General features: G+C 33.7%; 1 protein-coding gene across 1 annotated transcript; it reads right to left on the bottom strand.

Moving 5' to 3' along the window:
* Positions 1–5183: 5183 nt before the first annotated feature.
* Positions 5184–7636, bottom strand: LOC144844808 (cell adhesion molecule 3-like). Its single transcript, XM_078701875.1, has 2 exons — positions 7525–7636; positions 5184–6667 (listed from the first exon to the last, which is right to left on the bottom strand). The coding sequence occupies exon 2, from the start codon at positions 6461–6463 to the stop codon at positions 5246–5248; it is 1218 nt and encodes a 405-aa protein (XP_078558001.1). The 5' UTR covers positions 6464–6667; positions 7525–7636; the 3' UTR covers positions 5184–5245.
* Positions 7637–12771: the final 5135 nt, after the last annotated feature.

Here is a 12771-nt window from a genome sequence, read left to right as displayed (position 1 = left end):
TCATTAAAGTCATTTTGTAAATGTCAGAGGTTATAATCACTGCATAAAGCTGACAAACTAACTCTCCTTGCCTTGTTAATTGTTCTCATTCGTGATTCGACTTCTACCGCTTTAAAGCCGGGTGATAAATTCAGATCAGTCTAATCCGGGAGATATATGTATTAGTACGCTGAGGTTGTGTTAAAGGGTCGTTCCGTTGTCAAATCAGACTTAAACATAATATGAAGCCCAAGTGGTCTAATGGTATAGAAAATTAAACAGAAGATTCTTAGTTTCAAGATGATGTCTTCTTCCTTTTGTTAAATCGTTTTTTCAGATATTACTGGGAGGGAAAAGTATGAATCTTCTGAGTGAGTTATCTAAAATACGATAATAATGTTCATGTTCTAAGACAGTCCATCCATTCATCCGATGCATTAATATGTAATTAATACATTTACTATAAGGGTTGATTTGCCTAACACCGTATGTGGCTAAATTTCAGATTTCCAGTTGATTTTAACCAGGACGAGCATTAAATAGTATGGCGAACCATTGTCTTGTTTTCATACACGTAATTAGCTTACTCTCAATACAACTGTTTATACAGGAATATGAAATCCTCGTTTGAGTTCAGCCACTTTATCATAATGAAGTGGATGAGTCATTTAGCTATAGCACAATTATAGCATACAGACGAGAGCAATATATTACAGTATTGTGTGTCCGTTACAGTTTTCGGACGAGAGCAATATATTACAGTATTGTGTGTCCGTTACAGTTTTCGGTCTTATATTGAATGAATTATTTCTCAATTTTGTGGATAATCAAGTCATGTAGGCCTTCCACACTAACATAAGTTTGAATCTGGCAATCCTATCTTGACATCCCATGCTTTAAAATTGTATAAAGACATCACACATGAGTACCGCCTAATCTTTATTTCAGTAAGAGAGCCTACATACCCACACTGATATAAAGTGACTTTAGTAATTAACTATAATGTCAACAGCAAGTCAATGAAAGTCGATTCTAAATGCATATTTCTAATTATATTCTGAATTGGTTGGATCATGGACGAAGTAAATGAACTTATTGGATTAAATTATGAACTGCGGTTCCAGAACATGGTACAATTCTAATACATTTTATCGACACAAATCAAGAGACGGTTCTTTTTGGGCATTGCTATTGTTGCAGTATCCCTAACCTTCTAAACCATCTGCGCAAGCTCACTTGTCAGGATATGACCGTAAATACTAGAAATTGCAAAGTGAGTGCTGCGAGCAGATATTATTGCCTATTAGCATGTTTTTTTTTTATAACGCAGGGTACTGCTACAGACACAAATCGAATGTCTATTATACGCTTCTCATTGGATTATTAAAGACCTCCCGCGGACCGTCCTATGCAGTGTACAATCATCGCCTGCAATATTTGATTTTAAACGCAGAGAGCGAAAGCCGTAAACCTGGCCTGCGGTCTTCTTAGGCCAATGTTTGTAGGCAAACAATGAACTTTTGTATCTGACAAGCAACGAAGCGTGACGGTTTTTTTAAATTTATTTTTTTATCAACAGTGACCTGCAAGTTTCTCAAAGGCCTAAGTACAATTTACACTGCGTCAGAGAGGGCAAAGCATCTGACCAATTAATTTCAAACATCTTTAATTACACGCACAATCACTGTTAATTGACACTGTTAAGTAGGAACGTCGTGATATAATAATCTTTTATGGTTGCCGCACCTGCAAATTATAACAGTAATATTTATTGGAGTTTTGCAAAAATAAGAGGAAATAAATAAATCGAATCTAATTAAACTTGTTTAGTATGTGTATATTAAACAATATGTTGCGACTGTTACTTTATATCATGCTCGGATGATTTACAACATCAAGCAGTATAACATTTCTTATTAAACTTCTTCAGAGATATGTTTAGTATAGGATATTGCTGACTGTCGACTGTCTCACTATAAGACGGGTTTACAACAAATGAATATATGCAGTGATGTATACAGTATAATTGAACTTGTTTAGAATTACGCTTAGTCAGGTCAAAAGTCCAATTCTACGGTATTATTCAATATTACAAATGGAATTCCGCATGTTGATGCTTATTTTCAATTGTTTTAAACTGATTGGTTTACTAAAAAAAAGTACAATATACTATTCATAACAAACAATCTCCTTAAATGTGTTTTTATAAATCTGTATAATACTTTATTTAACTAAATCTGTTTATAATAGTTTATTCGATGAATGTCATTTTTGTAATCATCACGGTCAACATCATACATATTTCATTTTTCCCATATCAATCATTCTTTTATGCTCGACCGATCATAAGTAACACAAACAACTCTAGCCACAGCATCATTGACTATATAATAAGGAATATTTAGTCTAAGTAATCATCATCATCTTTTCTTTTTCAATATTGAAACAAATTACCATACAAATCTTCAGCATCACTTTTTGTTATTAGCAGAAATTGTACTACGATTTCTCCTCTCAACTAAAAATGTTATCCTTAACATTCTGAACATTGATTTTGCTAATAAATCATAACAAACAATTAATATACAAATGGTGCATAGTAAAACATTACACTGTGTTCAACTTACCGAATTCGTTAACGTGGATTGGTTAAGACTACATCTCTCAGTGAATTCCGTCTTTGCCTCTTTTAGCTGCAACACCGTTTTATTCAGGATGCCGGCCTTGTTAGCTTTCAATCAAATTTCAATTTAAACAAACAGTGTAAGAGCCTCCCAGTACAAAGATTTACATGTAATTCAAGAATGCATGCAAGAAAACGAAATGTTCATTTACTTTTAACTTGTAGTAATAATGCAAAGTCGTATCCTTCTGTCCGTATTAATATTTCATATCCATCGATTGAAACGCCCCCAGCGTTTGTGGCGATTTAATGTAAAATCGTGTTCACGCCGACTATTCGACTATTCGGGTGATACGTGACCAAAATGCGAAGGCTTGCGTCGTTATTCAACTTGTCAATATCAGCTTGTTTACTTCGTCTACCATAAAACAGTACATGCAGGCAAAGGCAAAATAATTGCTAATCAATTATGTTTTCATAGAAATAACAAAATTTCACAAAGCCTACGAATTAGCTGTATACCGAAAGTAAACCAAAGTGTTTACACATTACACAGCCATTTCATAATTAACATGACAATATTCGCATTACGATAATCGGGTAAATAAAATAATACTCAAAGTGCATTACTTTATCTAGAACGTATTTGTTGAAAATGAGATGTTCGTCTGGAGAAACATAAAGGAGCATTGCGGGATGCAAGCAACATGTTTAAATTATAGTGAAATAAGTTGGTGGAACTAACATGTACCTACTGATTTTGTAACGGTAAATAAAATATACGGTTAAGTGCCGATAAATTAAATCCAATGCAGTTTTTATTTTAAACCAAATGCACGTTTATCAGACAGGGCGATAACGAACGACGATAAATGTACAGAAAACAACAGAAATTCGACATTTTAATAACCAATTATGTCATGATCATCGAGCAAGAACAATACAACCGTTACGATAGAAAGATAGTATTGTTCTTATTGATTATTTTCATCGAAAACAGTGGTAATTATACATATCTCGGAATACAACTTTTCTAATTTTGTTAGGTTTTCTATAAAGATGTATATTATCTACTTATCGTCCTTGATTATCGTGCGTACGGACCTTCATGTTAACAAGACCAACAGCCATAAGTCGCGTGCTCTCAGAAAAAAATGAACTTTCAAAAAGTAATGTACTTTAAAACTTTTCTGTACATCAAAACAGTTCAAAAAGTACAGAAAAGCGATAAAACGCATAGTGATACCGGACCGACAGACAGACCGACAGACCGACCGACCGACATAGTGAACTATTGAGTCGCGTCCACGCGACTAAAAACGGGCCTTCATAGTTCATAAGCTTTAAAAATGGGTAAAAGACCTTAAAAGAAAACATTTCTATTATATAGGATTTGAAATTGAAAATTAGATAATGATACCTTGGTCTAATCTGTGCGTGGGTTAATAAAGCCCCAATATTTCTCCATTATACACAACATAAATCCCATAAGTCAATGAACATGCGTTAGCAATAACAATCATGTTTATTATGCAAGTTACTACCTAAATTGACATGGTTGATATGTTTTTATTCACCTCTTTTTGTTATGTTATTATAATATAAGAATATAGCGACACATTTGTAATATAAATCTTAGAAAGTGGGTAATGTTTCATAATGACTAAGCTTCATGTAACTTAGAATGTACGAGCAATATTTCTCATTCGTTTATAAGGTTATTTACTAATAATTCTAGATTTATACCTGTTTAGTACCTTGTATATTCGAATATTTTAATTTTATTATAATGGTACATGTGTATTTGTTTATATTACTAATATTAATATAACGCTTTCGTTAACTCCTAATACGATTGTCGTGCGAAACTTAAACATTCTTGTACAACGTGATTAAATTAGAATTGTGTTTAGTGGAAGAGAATGTTCTTGTATAAATTGAACCTAACTACAAAATGATAATAAGAAAGAATAATCGATTCTAGTACGTTCACAGATAATTCATTATTGATATTTTGGAGGTCTTGCTATTTTGCTAATATTCGTAGAGTAACAATCAATAATACTAATAATTATTTATGATTACTTAAATGACACATAGTTTAGAGCTTAATAAAGGCAGGTTGATCATTGGTTGATTTCATAGTACATTGTCACAATCAAACTGTTGAATCTTGATCAAAGAGAGACGACTGGAGAATTGTATCGAAAAGACTCCTCTAATTTACATCAATTATGTACAGTTTCTATGTATAAAATTCTATAAATAGATAAAAACATTCACAAATTTAAATTTCATCTTTTTATTTTGTTGACTTTTCGTTTAAGTGGTTAGGCTACAATTGAAAATAAATTGATTCTATCCATCGCCAATCACTGCATCGAGTAGCCTTCTGCATACTGTTTTAGTTATTTTGATTTTTGAATTATATTTCTCGTACAAATAGGTTTCGTAAGAGCTTTTATTCAGCTGCCACTCGAGCACTGAATGCTTGTCCGTACGAGAGTGATGTGACACTTTGAATTGTAATTGTTTTTGTATATCTCAGAGCAAACATAATTTATATGTATATTTTATATTCAAATTACAATAATGGAAATAATTTTCCACTGATAAATGAATGAATTTAGTTTAATGTTGGTATCAAATTCTTTCCAAGTTTTCGATCGATTCAGTTAGTGTAACATAAACACCGTTGTTACCTTTCCGTTTCATTTCCACCCTCGAGCTCACGTTTGATACATCAGTCTTGGCGGCGCTCTTTCTTAGCTTTTGTATCTTCATAATTAGGAATACAATGGCTATCAAAGATAAAATAATGAGAATGACCAATACACAAATAGTCGGAACTGATATGGTTCGACAGACATCTATAATCTTGGTTGTACTGCCTCGACAATGAGATGAGGATAGCATGATGGTAGCATTTGTTCGTCCTTCTCCTTCTGAGTTTCTAGCTGAACATTCAACGACTAGTTCGGCGCTATAATAATCCGTTCTCTGTAGTATTAGACTGTCAGTTTCACTCGTAATATCTAACTTTTTAAAGTCGACTTGTGGTGACGTCTGATTGCCCAAGAACACCACCCACTTATACGTGAATGTTGACGGATTTCCAATAGCTACACATTTTAATTCGACATTGGCCGTTGTCATTTGCACTGATATTGTTATCAGTGGTCGGTAGAGAATATACAATGGGCCTATTGAACAGTTTTTTGGTTTAGACCACAGTGGATGTGATACAGAGCAAGTAAATGAAGCTCCGTCGTGGTAATTGTAAATTACTTCTTTATGAGACACAATGTATTCGTCGCCGATCAATACCATATTTGTATCGTTAATGACTTGGTTATTAGCGTTCATCCACGAAACGTTTGCTGGTGGATACGATATTCCCGTTTTGCAAACGATCGACAACATCTCGATTTCTGTAAACTGTAATTTATTTTCAAGCGGAAAGCACACAGGATACTTATTAGATGGAGGATACAGAACTGTAAGAAATGCTGACGCATTTCCACCCGAACCTCGAAAAACAGAACATGAATATATTCCGTTATCTTCGGGAATGACTGATGTTATCTGAAGATTGTATTCACCATTTGTCTCGTTACCTACAATTGAAAATCTGTTCATTTTCTCCTCTCGGACAATCTGTCGATTACGGCTGATGGTTGGATGTGAGCTTGTCTCTTTCCAAATAACAGCTTGGCCTGATGCTTCATCTAAACCATCAGCTCTACACGAGAGTATCACCGTATCTCCTTCGTTAACTGTAATGCTTTGTGGTCCCTGAACTATTACGCCAGATTGTACATAAACAATTACAAGTGTCATGGCTGCAAAAACCAACTTCATTTTTATCACGAACGTCAATGAATGTCCTGTACGAATCCTAACGTCTGTTCTGTAGCTGTATAGCTTTACTTATAGCCATACCTGTATAAACACTTATTTAAAAATAATGCACCCAGATATCAAATTAGAAGCGACATGTTTAATTTCGGCATGTTTAGTTTTACACTCAGTTTGGAACAGCCTCTATCATAACTTCGATAGCGTCTGAAACCAGAATAAAACAGACGACATATTATGCAATCATTAATTGTTTTAAAATTTAAATAGTGTTATTAATATGTATTTTGCATATGTATAACCCTTATATTTCACATCATAAAGCATAATTATAGTGATTATAGTTTACCTTACACCACAAATATGTTGGTGTTTTCTATTAAAGCATTATTATAACTTCTCATTGGGTAGAGCCTAATATTCGAGATTTTAGTAGTCTGAAACCAAAATCGGAAGGATATTATAAAGCCAAAATGTATGCTTTTCATCACACCAAACACTTTCTAGTTAGTGATGGCGAGGTAGTATGTGGCCTACTGTAATTACGGTATGGAATGAATAATTACTTAATCTATAATATGTAAGGAAGAACCACAACGTTAATCTTGATACTGACGATCATACATTTGATATCACTACTAACTACGTTAATAATTCATCTCTCAGTACCCCTTGCCTATACTATAAAACTTTATGTGACAAAAAAATATGATGTGCTCATAATCATATGGACAGGATTGCGTCAGATCACTACCATATTTGGGTACGTCACACTTTTTTTTGTTAAACTGGTTTGATAGTGTAGACAGAACTGAAGGCATACACAAGGAAGAACATTGTAAGAAACATGGAATCCCATCTATCACAGTCCTAATTCGAACGTGAACGGTAAGATAGATACAGATAGATTTGTGTTTGACTTGGAATGATACGATCTTATCATTTTCGTAATCATTAAATGTTCATAACATAAACAATGCAACATAAGATGATAAGCTCCTTTCGTTTATTTTACAGCTTTAAATAATTTGTAAAATATTAAAGAATATTATATAAGTACTCACCTAGCCACACATAATCTGAAAGCTCAACTAAATAAATACTGCAGTCACTAGTGAACACAGTTCAGAAGAAGAGAGATTGTTTTAAATATTACGCATAGGTACGAAACAGACGCTTTAATATTGAATTATACAAATTATTGTTTGTCGAAAATTATACGCATGGTGAGAAATGGGCTTTATGGAACAAAAGTCATTAGACGCGCGTGGCTGGCTGGTTCACAAGACGCTTTTGTTGCTAGTCAAATCACTTGGACAATGATACTGGTTACCAAGCAACTGTGGTATCTGAGCATGGAATTAGAGTATGGTACAGCTAGTACGTCCAAGGCAATCTAACAACAGGATGCTGAGCTTAGGAGATCAAAGGACTTACATGTGGCTGCGCCCTTTAACAGACACATGCGCCGCGGAGAGTATGTAAATACAGTTTGAACAGCTACCATTTGGACCGGGAAGCATATTTTTTTCCTATTAGGTTAAGGCAGAAACTATAGATGGCGTGCATATATCATATTCATAGAAGAGCGGCTTGCATTGTTACCCAAATTTTTGAACATTTGAAGAGAGAAGAGATTTTTATCTAGCTAGTCAAATGTATAAAATTAATGTATCCACGTCCTTGCGCCAACCAGATTGACAAATGAAATTGAACTAATTGGGAATGTACACACCCATTCAACGCGTGGAGTAGACAACTTAAATATTGTTATACCTCATTATACCCGTAGCAAAACGGATTCGTCTTTTAAAGTTGCAGGCGGAAAAATATTGAATGACTTGCCAGCAGATATAAAACATTCACCCACGATTATGTCCTTTAAAGCTAGATACAGATCTCATTTCTTTTCATAACATTTAACTTCCAGTTTATATTTTTTGTTGCTATTATTATTAATTGTAATTGTATAAGTATTTCAATTTGTATCCGTTTTTGTCGACAGGACCACAATGCAAAACAAGTATATTTCTACTTGATTGTGTATTAAATCCTGTATAAATATGTTGTTAAATAAATAAATAAATAAAATAAATGAATATTTATGATTCATGCCTGAACTCCTGACGTCATACTTGCAAAACACACTGTCTGATGCACATTCGCAGTGCAGATAGGAGTTACTGTACTCCTTTTCTGTCGATGTTGTTGTTAAAGACACTAGACCTGCAATTTTTGAGGTTTTGTAACAAAAATGCATATTATATAACTTTAAAAACATTAAACCTTAAATGTGCGTTATATTAAGGTTAATTATGATAAAAAGAGAAACAATGCACGTAGACGTTTAGGCCCAGCTTAGTTGGGCCTAGCTGGTAAAGGTAGCATACGAACATCGTGAATTAATTTGTCTTTCCTTTTTTGGCAGAATCCGATAATTTATGGTATAATTAATAATCCTGTATCACATTTGATTCTAAGGTTATTTGCGATTTTTAATTAATTCATTTAATATGTTATAACGTTTTTATTTATATTTATTTTGTTTTGCATTAGCTGTTGTAGTGTGCGGCTACATGGTTGGTGAGTTTTTGCAGCAGCTACCCTAGCAGCGCGACGAGAGTTCATTTTCGATTACCGCGTGAAAACTATTTCCAGGGTTTTCCGTCACATCACGAATATTCATGTAAAGATTCAGGCCCTCTGTAGTTTCTGCCTTAACCTAATAGGGAAAAAATAATGCGACCGGGAAAAGTGGCCGCTGCTGTCTGTCGATAGAGGGTCAAAATCACATATTACTGGCTATGCATGATATTTTTCGGCCTCTAAATCCTCGAGCTAATTGTATGTATTGTTTAAGATTAGGTATTATGATTATCAGACAATTAAAAGCTTTTATGCATGAAAATGGTCGATCAAAATCTGTGTATTTTTCTCATCTCATCTAAAAGTAATGATTAAAAACGTCAGATGTTGGCCTACTAGTATTTATCCATTTATTTAATGGTTATGCAATATTCAAAAATCCAATTAAACGCCTAATAAATCAAACAAAACGATTTTACACACAAGCTTCGAAATAAAGCTGAAAAGCACAATACCTAAGTATCAAAATTGTATTTTTGTTGTCAAAAGTCAATACGAATTTTTCGGGCCGCCTATGGGAGGTAATTTACCATATAAAAAATCTATTTTTTACTTTAAAAAAGGAAGGTACCAAATGCACTAATTAGATAGGAACAAACGGGCTTTTGAAAGTGCGCCCGTTAAGTGAGGTAGCCGCTTACGGGAGGTGACCGCTCACGGAGGTTCAACTGAGTACAGTACACTCATTAAGATTTGAATACTGTTACATAATATTCAACACCAAGAGCTATAAGATGTATTTTGTTCAACACTCAACAATTGACAGTTATGATAATCATGTTGTAAAAATGTTTTATCAACAAAGAATCATGCAGATATTAAAAATAAACGCTATAATTTATTTCCCAATCATTATCCGTTATAAAATTATTTAAAAAAATGTCAGAATAATTATTGTTCATCATATATGTAATCTTGATATCCCACTGTATAGATGTGTTCTTCAGCATTGTGGAGCAGTGCTGGCGTCAGCAGTTTTACTCTCTTTAACAACGTCTACAATGCTGTGCTGTGATTCTTTACTGTCTGCTGTATTATCAGTAATGCCTCCAACCTCTTCTTTACTGACAGATGAGCTTACTAATATCAATGAACCGGAATCATTACACTGAACTGAAGAAGCTTTAGATGCAGGTCTGCCAAAAGAATCAGTAACATCTGTTGTACTTGAAGCTTGCAGCTGATGATTGGCTTCAGCATCTACAATCTCAGGTCCATTTTTATTGTTTTTCTCCATATTGTTGGCCATCATATTTCTGCTTTTCCCAGGTGGCTTTGGCTAGAATAAAAAAAGATAATCGTTATGATTTAACCATCCTAAATCATGCTAATTATTACCCTTTTTCTCTATGTTTGTATGTATTTTAAAATTATAGTTAACAGTTGATGTTTTGAGGGGGGTGATGTAATACGTTCACGTTTAAATCCATTCACGGAAATGGCATAATAGTGGTTCTTAAGTAGTATCTCTCAAATAGACTTACTGTAAATCGGGTTACAAGAGACTGTTCCTCATCATTGATGTTATAAAATGAATGCTGTTGAGGTAACAGATGCTGCAGTGACAATATCTCTACTCTGCCAGCTTTGCCATTTTGCTTCAGTTTAAGACACTTCTCTTGTTCTTGTCTCTTCAATAATTGTTTCTTTTGTTGTCCACGACTTAAACCCAATCTGTAAAATAAAAACAGTAGTTGCTAGTAATTCCTCCATGGTAGAAGTATGAAGTAAGTTTGAATATAATATAAGGCGAATAAATACTATTAAAGTCGAAGGTAAAGTTGAGAATGCATTGCCATTTCGGATAAAATCGTTCGACTGGCGTACGTGTAATGCTAGGCAAGTAAAAGTTGAAACCTGTTTTCCAGTCGACTATCATTGTTGATCGTTCAAAATTCAACGAGGATCGTTTGAAAACGACCAGTTGAACTAACGATAGCGCGACAGTTTGATTTGACTGTCGACTGTCAAGTCGATGGTTGTGGCAAAACAGTTTCGAATGTTTGTTGTTCATAACAAAACCATTAGAATGTCCATAATATTGTAATATAGTGTGTTGTGAGGTACTGACTTGTAATGAGGACTCTATACTCGCTTGACTGCAGTAACACATATATTGTTTATTCAATAATACTTTAACTTGATGATACAATAATAATGATGCAACTAACTATCTAAGGAACAGAGGTGAGGTGTGTGAGTGTAGGTGTTCTTCTGGAGAAGTGGCTGTGAGGTGTGTGTTCCGTGAAGTGGCTGTGAGGTGTGTTTGGAGGCTCCTCGAACATGGGGGTATATTGGCTTCGGTTCATTAGCATATGTCATTACCTCATCTCAGAGGTTACTGATTGGTCCTAAGTTGATCCAGGGGTGTTTAAGTGGGAGTGATTGATCTTATCTGGGGAGGTTACAATGATGAATTGGCCCTGTCGAATCTTTGCTTAAAACTGTCAATATCTAATTGTTTTACGATGGGAACGGTTAGAGAGGTCAAATAAACTGTTTACTTTTGGGATTTAATTATGAACTAAATGGACATTAAAACATCTGGATAAACTCTGGACTTTCTGGGCCAAGTTCGTGAACTTAGTTGAATTCTAATACAAAGGTTGATTTCTAAATTATAAATGTATATCATTATATTACAATATTGGTTACAATGCGATGCGATGCAATGAACATTTTCTTACCTTTGCATTTCGTGAGACATTTCAAATGCCTCTGTTTCTTTTCTCTTGAGAAGGTCACTAAGTTCTTGCAATTTGTTTACATTTTCATCACAATCATTACACCTGTAAAATGTGTATCATTTATTTTTTGCAACTTTGATAAAGGTGAATATATGACTTAAATGTATTGTCCTCCATTCAACTTAAGTTTAATTGATTTATAATATTATATAATAATTATTATTCTCAATGTATGCATGCATTTAAATAGTATATTTTAATAATAAAAATTACTAAAAAGCAAACATTAAAAACTGATAGCAATACATTTATTATACTGCAGGCAAATGAGTTTTCTTTGTATAAACAATCAATATTGTTTTTGTGATTAATAACTTTGGTCTACTTACGCAAGACTTCTGGCATTTTTGCTTGTTTTCTTAATCTTCTTTAGCAACTGTTTAGCTTCCTTAAGATCAGCTTTCGTTTCTATGTATTTGCCTTCATATCTATAAAATGAATTTAAAACATAGAGTGTATGCTATTTAATAATAAGATAATTTTCTACCAAGATTATCAGAAGTTTAATATTAATGTTAATGTTAACATATTTGTAGCGCGTTCCGCAAACAATGTGGACTCAATACGCTTTAATAAAGTGGGGGAAATAAATAAACAAGGAAAAAGCAAAACAAATTAACCAAGACAACAGAAAAAATCTCACATTATATCATTTAATTTTGTACATACGTACCTCTCAAGGCAATGTGTATTATTATTGCATTCGTAAAAAAAAGGCATTTTATTTTTACTTACTTTCTCCTTTCTAATTCTGTATCTTCAAGAACTTGTTGTAGCCAAAGATTTTCTTCACCCAAAGCCTTGTTTTTGTGAACTGTAAAGTTGCTGTCGAATTCTTTACGTAATTGTGAGTGTGATTCTTTTTCCAATTGTAAACTAAACCAACATGAAGTTAAAGAAACCATTCACGAAACAAAA

Source organism: Antedon bifida, chromosome 6 (genome assembly GCF_963402885.1).
Source record: "Antedon bifida chromosome 6, ecAntBifi1.1, whole genome shotgun sequence".
NCBI classification, from domain to species: domain Eukaryota; kingdom Metazoa; phylum Echinodermata; class Crinoidea; order Comatulida; family Antedonidae; genus Antedon; species Antedon bifida.
This window is presented reverse-complemented; position numbering and strand designations above follow the sequence as displayed.

Excerpts from the sequence above, each read along its gene's own strand:
- LOC144844808 (XM_078701875.1), bottom strand. The coding sequence starts at position 6,463 with ATGAAGTTGGTTTTTGCAGCCATGACACTTGTAATTGTTTATGTACAA.